The 11,672-nt window shown below is 52.3% G+C and overlaps 1 protein-coding gene across 1 annotated transcript; it reads left to right on the forward strand.

The window, feature by feature from the left end:
* The first annotated feature begins 9,256 nt into the window (after positions 1 to 9,256).
* LOC149404119 (protein FAR1-RELATED SEQUENCE 8-like) lies at positions 9,257 to 10,067 on the forward strand. Its single transcript, XM_089607412.1, has 2 exons — positions 9,257 to 9,954; positions 10,064 to 10,067. Exons 1-2 carry the CDS (start codon positions 9,257 to 9,259, stop codon positions 10,065 to 10,067), a joined length of 702 nt encoding a protein of 233 aa, XP_089463538.1.
* The last annotated feature ends 1,605 nt before the right edge of the window (positions 10,068 to 11,672 follow it).

Consider the following 11,672-nt stretch of genomic DNA (forward strand, 5'->3'; position numbering starts at 1 on the left):
CTAAGATACAATGTCTTGAAGTGAAATGTAATTCATTAATTTATTGAAATGGTTCAAAAATTAAATCCCAGGCCGTTGGCCAAACTTGAAATTGTAAATTGCCTTTGCTAGAATCGAAAATTACATGAAGATGAAAAGCGAAAAAAGGACGAATGAACGTCTACTGGTAATATTGTCGGAGATGTTCCGCGTTCCACGGGTGTGTGAACACGAGTCCTTCCAAGTTCTCGAGCTCGTATGTGCCATTGTGGATGGCTCGGCGTACACGGTACGGGCCTTCCCAGGTGGGGCCTAGAACTCCCGCACCTTGCACTTTGGTGTTTTGGAACACCCTTCGAAGAACGAGGCTCCCGTCGGCGAACTTCCGCAGCTTGATCTTCGAGTTGTAGTACTTCTCGACCTTCCTCTTTTGCGCAGCAAGCCGGGTAAGTGCGTCCGCCCTCCTTTCGTCTATGAGGTCTAGCTCGAGCCTGATCGTGTCATTGTTGGCGGCTTCGTCGTACTCCTCGATGCGCAAGGTTGGCAACTTGATCTCGACGGGTACCACAACCTCGACGCCGAACGCGAGAGCGAAAGGGGTTTCGCCGGTCGCGTTTCGAGCGGTGGTGCGATATGCCCATAAGACCATGGGGAGCTCGTCGGCCCAAGCCCCCTTTCTTGCCTCCAGCTTCTTCTTCAGGTTCTCCTTGATCGTCTTGTTCACCGCCTCGACCTGACCGTTGGCTTGAGGATGGCGGGGAGAGGAGAAAGTCTTGCTAATGCCAAGTTGTTCGCACATTTCTCGGAGGCGCGCATTGTCGAATTGTTTTCCGTTGTCGGTTACAATTGACGCAGGGATCCCGAAGCGGCAGATGATGCTTTTCCAAATGAAGCTTGTCGTGTTCGCCTCGGTGATCTTTGCTAGCGGCTCAGCCTCTACCCACTTCGTGAAGTAATCGATAGCCACGATCGCGTGCTTGTATTGTCTCGGGGCCGTAGGTAGCTCGCCGATGAGGTCGATTCCCCACTTCGCGAAGGGTCGCGGCACGATAATCGGGCACAAAGGGGCCGGTGCTTGCCGCGGAATGTGGGCGAACCTTTGGCACTTGTCACACTTCTTGGCCCACTCGTGGGAGTCCTTTTTCAAGGTCGGCCAGAAATATCCAAGTCTTAGCAACTTCAATGCCAAAGATTGCCCGGCGGCGTGGTTACCGCACACCCCCTCGTGCACCTCGTGGAGTGCTTTCCTCGCCTCCACCTCGGTCAGGCAACGGAGAAGGGGCATGGAGTAGCCTCTCTTGAACAAACTATCCTCCCTCATCGTGTACTTTGGGGCTAGGCTTCTCAGCTTTCTAGCTTCTTCTTTATCCTCGGGGACGACTCCTCGTTTAAGGAATTCCACGAGCGGGGTCATCCATGAGGGAGGCGGAGTCTCGTCAATGACCCCTACGTCGCCTCTCGAGATGTAGGGTCGGGTCAACACTTCGATTGGGACGCTGCCCTCGCCCTCCTCGTCTATCCCAGACGCGAGGCGAGCTAGGGCGTCGGCGTCGACGTTCGCCTCTCGAGGAACCTGGACGATCTCGAACCACGATAGGGCCTCCAAGTTCTTTTGGGCCTTGGACAAGTAGGCGATCATGTGTGGCTCCTTTGCGGCGTAGTCGCCTTTAACCTGATTCACGATCAATTGCGAGTCGCAATGGATGCGCAGGTTTTGGGCGCCCAACTTGTTCGCTAGCTCCAAGCCAACGATCAGAGCCTCGTACTCTGCCTCGTTGTTGGAAGCCTTGAACTCGAACCGCAGGGCGTATCTCAGCTTTTCCCTATCGGGATTTGTGAGCACAACGCCGGCGCCAGCCCCCCAGGCGTTTGACGCGCCATCCACGTGCAAGTCCCAGACTGGCCCTATCGGGTCGTTGGTTCTCTTCTTTGACGACTTGCTATGGTCGTCCTCCTTGTCTTCCGTGGTCTTACTACTCTCGTCACCCTCGTCGGCCGGTGGCGAGCTTGTGAATTCGGCGATGAAATCGGCGAGGGCCTGACCCTTAATGGCGGTTCTCGGTTGGAACTCGATCCCGTACTCGCCCAACTCTTGGGACCATATCGCCATTCGAGAGGAGGTCCCTTTTTGAAGGGCCTTCTCGATGGGATGTCCCGAGCGGACCACAATGGGGTGCGCTTGGAAGTAGGGCCGGAGCTTTCTCGCGCTCATGACGAGGGCGAGGGACAGTCTCTCGATTTCCGGGTATCGGGTTTCGGCATCAAGGAGTGCCTTGCTAACGTAGTAGACCGGCCATTGTACCCTGTCCTCCTCGCGTATGAGGACCGCGCTCACGGCCCTATCGGAAACCGCGAGGTAGAGGAACAAGGTTTCGCCATTCTTTGGCTTCGCGAGGAATGGGGGGGAGGTGAAATAGGCTTTCATATCGCGGAATGCTTCCTCGCACTCCTCCGTCCACACGAACCCATCGGTCTTCTTTAGTGCCTTGAAGAATGGTTGGCACCTATCAGTGGCTTTGGAAACGAATCGCGTCAGGGCGGCGATCCTTCCCGTCAAGCTTTGAACTTCTTTGACCTTTTGTGGCGACCTCATCTCTAAGATCGCCTTAATCTTCTCAGGGTTGGCCTCGATCCCGCGGCGGCTCACCATGTAGCCCAGAAACTTTCCAGACTCGACCCCGAAAGCGCACTTGTTGGGGTTAAGCTTCATCTTGTAGCGCCGCAGAATCGTGAACATTTCCCTAAGGTCTCGAACGTGGTCGTGGGCTTTGAGGCTTTTGACAAGCATGTCATCCACGTAGACCTCCATAGTCTTGCCAATCTGATTGGCGAACATGCGGTTCACCAACCTTTGATACGTTGCTCCCGCGTTTTTGAGGCCAAAGGGCATGACCTTGTAACAGTAGAGTCCGCGGTTCGTAACAAAGGTGGTCTTGATCTGATCCGGCTCGTGCATGCGGATCTGGTTGTAGCCTGAATAGGCGTCCATGAAGCTCAGCAACTCGTGGCCCGCCGTGGCGTCCACGAGCTGCTCGATCCTCGGGAGAGGGAAGCTGTCTTTCGGGCAGGCTTTGTTGAGATCTTTGTAATCGATACAGATCCGCCACTTCCCATTTGGCTTCTTGACCATCACCACGTTGGACACCCACTTGGGGTGCTCCGCCTCCCTGATGAAGTCGGCGGCGAGAAGTTTGTCAACTTCTTCACCAATGGCTTGGTACCTCTCCCCACTGAACGCCCGTCGCGGTTGAACGCGCTCGGCCACCCTCTTGTCGTCGTTGAGACGATGAACCATGATCTCGGGGTCGATCCCCGGCATGTCGGCGTGTCTCCACGCAAAGACATCTTTGTGCTCTCGGAGGAAAGCGGCGAGCTCGATTCGGGTCTCAGACGGGAGTTGGGCGCCTACCTTGACTACTTGGTCAGGTTTGGCGTCGTCCAACACGACGGGAACGAGGTCGTCCGGCGTCTCCACCTTTCGACGCTCGACTTCGTCCCTTTGGTCTAGCTCTCCGAAGGTGCCTCCTTCCTCTAATTTGCACGGGAATTTGTCTCCGAGTTGGAAGACGGTGCTCACCACCTTCCCTTTCCCTTTTCCGTCCACGCCCTGGATGTAGCACATCCTCGCCATGGATTGGTCTCCCAACATCACGACGATCCCTTTCTCGGTCGGGAACTTCATCATCAGGTGGTACGTGGACGTTATGGCCTTCAACCGATTGAGAGTCGGGCGGCCGACGATGATGTTGTAAGCCGAGGGCTGATCCACCACTAGGAACGACACGATGTGGGTAACCTCGAGCTCCCCCGGCGTACCGAAGGTAACCGGGAGGTCGATAGTTCCCTCCGTCATGACCCTCTCCCCAGAGAAGCCGAAGAGTGGGGTTGAGATCGGGGTCGGTCTTACCCCGGATAGCTTCATCCTGTCCAACGCCGATTTGAAGATTATGTCGGTGGAGCTCCCATTGTCGATCAGGATTCTCCGGACGAGGTTGTTGGCGACCGGGGCAGAGACGATTATCGCGTCGTTGTGTGGATGGAGAACTCGCGTTGCTTCTTGTCCGGTGAAGAACATGGACTCGAAGGGGGCCGGAGGAGGGACCTCGTACGTATGGTTGATGTAGTGCGCTATTTTCCCTTGGGAAACTTCGCGCACGTACTTCTTCCTTTGTGTAGCCGAGTCTCCGAACTCCGGGCCACCCAAGATTGCACCCACGACGTGAAGTTGCGAGCTCTCCGGCTCTTCGTTTGTCGCGCGGTCCGTGACAGTCACCGTCGCCGGACCCTTCTTCCCTTGCCGCGGGCGACCTCCGTGCGCCGCGGCCGTCCCGATAGTTCTCAGGACGTACTCTTTTAGCTTCCCATCTTGAATCAGGGCCTCAATCTGACGCTTTAGTTGATAGCATTCGGATGTCAGGTGCCCGTGATCTTGATGGTAGTCACAGTACTTGCTTTGATCCCTCTTGGCGGGATCCTTCGTGAGCAGGGTTGGGCTCCCCAACTTGTCACGGTGCAGAGCCAGGATTTGCTCCGGCGGAGTGTTCAGAGGAGTGAATGGCGAGAACTTTCGGAAGCTGTCGACATGCGACGGCCTCGGCCCAGGGAGGGAACGGCCGTTGGGGGCCTGGCTTCCCTTATTCCTCCTCTTCCGGGGGTCGGGACGATCTTCATCTCGATCGTCGCGGCGGCGACTCCCCTGCCCTCCTGACTTTCGACCATCTCGGCCATCGAGATAGTCTTCGACTCCCATGTATGTGCGGGCTCTTGTCATCAGCTCCGCCATGTCACGCGGGACTTGGCCAACAATAGACTTGAGGAAGTCGCTCGTGCGCGCCCCCTCGGTGATCGCCGTGATGGCGTCCCTGTCGTCGAACCCTTCGACCTTGTGAGACTCCTCGGTGAAGCGAGCGAGGTATTGTCTCAACGTCTCGTCTCTTCCTTATCAGATAGAGAGGAGGTGGGTCTTCGGCTTCTTTTGCGCCACGAGGGGCAAGGAAAGCCTCTCGCAAGGCCCGGAAAGACGGGATGCTTCCCGGCCTCAAGCTTCGGAACCACTCAAACCCCGAGCCTGTGAGGGTCAGCCTGAAGGCTTGGCAGAGGGTGGCGTCCGCCTGCCCCTGCATAGTCATCCACGTCTCATAGTGTTGGACGTGGAAGTGGGGGTCCGTACGTCCATCGTAGGAGGGAATGGATGGTAACTTGAAGTTCCCCACGCATGGTTGCGCGAGGATTTGCGCGGCGAAGGGAGAGTATGATTCCTCGATCCCTCCGTACGGCCTTTGCCTCCCCGACTCCCTCATTTCGATGATTTGATTCTGGAGGCTTTGAATCATCGTGACCATGTCGAGCCCGTTAGCGGGGCCGACCGTCGGGGCCACGGGAGTCACCGGTTGGCGTTCGTTGGACGCTTGGTCCACGACATTGGCCTGCGGCCGGCCGAGAGTTGCGGCGGGGAGCGCGTCCCTTCGAGAGTTTAGCCTTTGGCGGAGATCCTCCCCTCGGGAGTTTCTCTGCGCCGTCAAGCACTCTCTAAGGTCCACACTCGGTGCGGGGCGAGGTGAGGTCGCCCTTGGTCGGACCGTCCGGCGGGCGCTTCGGCTGTCGGCCCCATCATCTACCAGAGTCGCTCTCTCCTCGGCGAGGGGCCGTGTCCGGCCGCCTCTTGAAACCGAGGGGGCGAGTCCCCGGGAATGTGACCGTGCCTGCTGCCGCGCTAGGTGCGACGGCCCGGCCAAAGCGTCGTTGGGCCTCTCGGGCCGCGAAGGGGCGAGGCTAGGCGTTGCCTCGTTGGTCCTCGACTCCCCCACATATTCGGAGTCGGAGTAGTCTTTGGCGGACCTATCTTCAACGTCATAGCCGAGGAGGTCGGCTATGAGCGAACCGTCGACGCCGGGGCGGTCAAGGAGCTCCGCAAGCCGCCGGGCCGTGTCCTCTCGGAGCACGGCCTCGGGGTCAATCATCGGGTCTTGGGGCTGGCTCTCGCTATCGCGAGGTTGCCCTTCAAGACGATGTGCGAGGCGTCGAAGACCGTACCTCGAGCTCGTCGCTCGGGTACCCGCGGAGGTAGTGGGAATGTGACTCATCTCTCGAGAGTCGTGAGAACAAAGGGAGAAAACTAGTAGAGGGAATGCGTCGTCAAGGTCGAGAGATCGCCCTCCTTCTAGCGCCAAAATGTTGTCGCAGTTTTTCGGACAACGATTTAGGAGTCGTAGACGGTTAGACCCGAGGCCGGACCAAGTGGTCTCGTCTCGACTCGAGCGTGTCGGGCTTGGTATCCCAAGCCGTCCCTTAGCTGTAGATGATCTCTATCTCATCCAAGCACCTGAAACGTGAATAGAAAGGTGTGAACTACAAAGGGGAAACAGAGGGGTTGCCTCTGTTTACCTCTCCGACGCTCAACATTAGTAGGATTGAGGTGGTTTGTAGAGGGTTTAGTGTTTAGAGGTCGAGACTTGAGGGAAACGAGCGAGGTACGAGTTCGACCACTTTTCAGTACTCAAATTTCGATTACCTGGGTCGAGGGAGAGACCCTCATATTTATAGGCGGCCCAAGAGGTGTTTGAGGAACCCCTTGGCCGAGGGCCGGCCTTGGAGGGCCGGCCTTGGAGCGCCGGCCGTGGAGGGCCGGCCGTGGAGGGCCGGCCTTGGAGCGCCGGCCGTGGAGGGCCGGCCTTGGAGGGCCGGCCTTGGAGCGTCGGCCGTGGAGGGCCGGCCTTGGAGCGCCGGCCGTGGAGGGCCGGCCGTGGAGGGCCGGCCTTGGAGCGCCGGCCGTGGAGGGCCGGCCTTGGAGCGCCGGCCGTGGAGGGCCGGCCTTGGAGCGCCGGCCGTGGAGGGCCGGCCTTGGAGCGCCGGCCGTGGAGAGCCGGTCCTGGAGCGCCGGCCCTGGAGCGCCGGTCCTGGAGCGCCGGTCCTGGAGGGCCGGCCTTGGAGAGCCGGCCGTGGAGAGCCGTCCACGGCGAGTGCCGGCCCCGGACGAGCGCCGGGCTCAGGACGGTCGCCAGCGTGGCCGTCGTCGATCTACCGGACCGAGACGGACCGGTAACAATTTCCTCAACTCCTTTGTCGCTTATGAATAAGTTAGAAACAATGTATTGACGAGGAGCTAACAAGTCACATCGTTTCATCCAAAAGAGTCAAGACTTAATTTGGACACTGGCCAGTTCATTTATGGGAAATTGCCACAACTACTACCAAATGAATAACTTTTTCCAATTTCCCACCAAAACCATAATTTGGCCAAAAATGCCACTAACTCAAATGTACAACTTCCCTTTTACGCTCCACTTAAATTTTTCTTACAACCCACACCAACTCTCCCTCATATCCCATCTCACTCCTCATTTTCGCTCATATCCCGCTCATATCTCATCCTCAATCCCTGACCCTCTCTCTCTCTCTCTCTCTCTCTCTCTCTCTCTCTCTCTCTCTCTCTCTCTCCGTCGCTCATATCCCGCTCATATCTCATCCCCAATCCCAAATCCTCGGCGTCGCTACCCCCACGGTCACGCAGAGCCAAACGCCTACGAGACTCAAACGCCCACGAGACCCAAACGCCCACGTGTTCGTAGTCCACGACCAGCCCGCGCCTACGAGACCCAATCGCCCACGAGTTCGTAGTCCAAGACCAGCTTGCCCACAAGGTTTGTCTCGCATTTCTTCATTTTCCATAAATTTCGTGGTTCAAAAAGTTCAAGTTCTATGTCATTTTGATAGTTTAAAGAGATTCAAATGTCCTGTTTGGTCTGGGTATGTTCACCAGTGAGTTCATCAATTGTTGACTTCCGATGTCAACAGTGGACGTCAACTGTTGACATCTGAAGTCAACAAATAATTAATAACTCAACTCTGCCTATGCTTTTTGTACGCAGTGATGGCGGCTATTTATTTATTATTCAACCACAGTGGAACTTGGGTTGAACCTGGTTGTTATCATGAGAATGGATCTTTCGGAATCATGGTGCCGTATGAAGTTAACTTCGCTAGTTTGATGCAAATCATTTACGCGAATTTGGGCAAATCACCATCCACTCATACCATTGGTGTTGCAAACGCGATGGCTGGTGCCTTGAAACCTGTTGAGATAACCAACGACGCTACGTTAGAAGGTTATTTATATTTGAGGAAGAGGAGAGAAGATGACACGAAGAAATTACAATTGATATTGGAAATAAATGAAATTCCACCCGGGCTCGATTCTCCAGGGGTTGGATCCACTGGCAACAGCCGTGATAGTGGTTGCGTTGGAAACCCGCCTACAAGAGATTCTGACATGCCATCCATACCCGAGGAGGGGTGTGGTTCGGTTCCAACTCCTGATTCGGTAATTCGTGGTACGTTCGGATTGGATGACTTAAGGTTGTCAGACTATGAGACACAACGACAACAACAACGACAACGACAATGCTCTCCACCACGAAACTCGCCTCCACCTATAAATTCCCGATCCCCTCCTCCACCACGCAACTCCCCTCCGTCACCACGATCCCCTCCTCCACCACAAAACTCCCCTCCTCCACCACGTAACTCCCCTCCATCACTACGATCCCCTCCTCCACCACAAAACTCCCCTCCTCCACCACGCAACTCCCCTCCGTCACCACGATCCCTTCCTCCACCACAAAACTCCCGTCCTTCATCACCGTCTACGCCGAATTCACATAGCGTCCCAAGTTCATCTACTAGGAGAGACGCAAACATGGATGAGGCTATTATTTTAGATGGTCATTCCCCCGTATTTATTGAGCGACATGCATTGTACAAGGATAAAAAGACTTTACAGAAACACTTGATGTTGTTCGCTATAAACAACAACTTCACGTATAAGACGAAGAACTCGGACAAAAACACATTGCATGTTGTTTGTCTGGGAGAGCATTGTAATTGGGCTGTCCGGGCCGTGAGAAAGGCTAACACGCCCATTTTCCAAATTAGAAGGTAAACTCTCTTTGTTGAATCATGTATGAAATTGAAATACTGTAATTAGATCTCTGTTTTTTGACATCTGGTGTCAATTGTTGACATCTGGTGTCAATTGTTGACATCTGATGTCAATTGTTGACATCTGATCTCAATTGTTGACATCTGATGTCAATTGTTGACATTAATGTTGAAACTAAGTTTTTTGTAATTTTCATGTTTTAGGTTCGACAACGACCACAGTTGTGCCCTGAACGTAAGACAAGGACGTCACCCGCAAGCAACGAGTACTTTAATAGGAGAGGTTGTGAAGCATAAGTGTATTGATCCAAGCGTGGGTATGTGCAAACCGAAAGAGATAATGAACTACATGCAAATGGATTTCGGGGTGTCTATGTCTTACAAAAAAGCTTGGCGTTCCAGAGAGCAGGCTCTAAAGTCCCTCTACGGAAATTCCATGGAGTCGTATGCATTCTTACCTAAGCTAAGGTACATGATCGAGACTAAGAATCCAGGTTCTTTATTTTACCTCGTCACTGGTGAGGGCGGCGTATTTATTAGTTTTTTCATGTCACTCGGCCCATGGAGAACGGGGTGGAAGTATGTAAGACCCGTGATTATCGTCGATGGTACTCATTTGAAGAACTATTACAAAGGAACGTTGTATACGGCGTGTGGGATGGACGGAAACAAACAAATTTTTCCACTAGCCTACTGTATTGGTCCTTTAGAGTCTAACGAAACTTGGATTTACTTATTCGCCAAATTGAAAGATGCAATTGGGGAACGGGAAGAGCAAGTATTTGTATCTGATAGGCACGCTGGCATAATCAATGGCATCAAGACGGTATTTCCGAACTGTGATCATGGTTTTTGCATGTACCATCTTCAAGGTAATTTGAAGACTACTTTCAAGGGGATTACGAAGGAGGTGAAGTGGAAATTTTACGGTGCCTCGAAGGCATACACTCAGCGGGAATTTGAAAGTTTCATGGTCATGTTGGACGCTGAAAATCCCGAAATACGACGGTACTTAGCTAATGATGTCGGGTATCAAAGGTGGGCACGATGCATGTTCAGGAGAAAGAGGTACGGTATCATGACGAACAACAACGCGGAAGCATTGAATGCATTAAATGTAAAAGTCGGACAATTTCCAGTTTCGAAGTTGATGGATTGGCTGAGAGAGAGAAGTATGAAATGGTTTTATGAACGTCGAGATGCTGCGGCCAAAACAAACACGCTCCTCACAAAAGTATACCAAGCCAGAGCAGACAAGTACATTGCATACGCTGTTCGAATGGAGGTAAAGTCTACAATTGTTGTATGTTTCATGTTTTGTACAAGATTTTGATGAAGTTATGTTTTCTACTAGGTGAGGCCATCTTCAGTCGACGAGTTTGAGGTCGTAGACAGAGAGGGGATTGTATATGCTGTTAATTTAGAAGAGAGGACATGCTCATGTCGGCGATGGCAGGCTCATAATTTTATTTGTCCACACGCAATCGCAGCATGTCCAGTATGTAACCGTCAAGTTGAGAACTACATTTTCGAGTTCTACTCTACGGAGTATTTGCGGGCAACCTACGCAGGTGTACATCATCCTCATGGCGACATTTCGAGTTGGAATATTCCCCCCGAGGTGGAGAATATCAAAGTTCTTCCGCCTCAACACAAAGCACGTGCCGCCGGTAGGCCCAAAAAGAGAAGAATACCCTCTCAAGGTGAGGACATTATTAGGCGCAAGTGTACGCGTTGCGGGCAAATTGGCCACAATCGTCAAACATGCAATAGTGCTAGTCCTTTGTCCACGCAATAATTTCAGACTTCTTTGTAATTTCCACCATTTCAGTAGTGACTCTTGTTGATTTCTTAGTTTATTGAGAAATTTATTTGTAATCTCCGACTTGTATGCAGATTTTAGACATCTATAGTCAACAATAGACGTCAATTGTTGACATGTAGATGTCAACAGTTGACGTCTATTGTTGACATCCGATGTCAACAATTGTTTGTGATTTCTTATTGTTCTCCATTAGTTGTGAGGGAACTAAACAATTGATGTCAATTGTTGACATTAGATGTCAACAATTGATGTCAACTGTTGACATCTAGTGGATGAATTTAAATTTAGTTCTTCACTTAGGCATGCAATTCACAACATTACACATATATAAAAGGGACATAGTGTAAATAGACATATTAAGCAGTTTCAAGCATTCAAGTCATACAAAAACCCATACATATTAAGCAATTTCAAGCATTCAAGTCACCGTCAGACTCATTTCTTGTTGATCCTCATCCTCCTATAATAGAGAAGTTCCTCTCTCTGGGTTTTCAGCATAAACAGTCGTGTCCCCTTGGGCACGACTTCCATAAAATCTCCTTTTTCGTTCAACGGAGTCTCCCAATCGTCTCCGATGATTTCTTTCATAACCCTTTCGAGAGACATGATCGGACCCGATTCAGTCTCACTACAAAAAGTATCCAAGTACCATATGTACTCAGCTTGGCTCATTTGAAACTCCGTGAGTTGTGCATCACCGAGTTCCGATCCGCTTGCCTTATTAACATCAATTGACTACAATTTTAGTAATTGTCTACAATTATAGGTATGAATGTTTACAACCATAAAAAAATAATAACCGAAAATCAGCTTTGCTTGGCATCAAAATGCACCTCATTTTTAGATAATTTTCTCTTTCGGGGCTCGAAGTCGTCATAGCTTGTCACCGGAGATTCAATGGAGTGTTTTTCTGACATTACTGCATATTAGT

This window comes from Urtica dioica, chromosome 2 (assembly GCF_054948205.1).
Source record: "Urtica dioica subsp. dioica isolate 48M chromosome 2, U.dioica_male_clone48M_v1_H2, whole genome shotgun sequence".
In the NCBI taxonomy this organism is placed as follows: domain Eukaryota; kingdom Viridiplantae; phylum Streptophyta; class Magnoliopsida; order Rosales; family Urticaceae; genus Urtica; species Urtica dioica.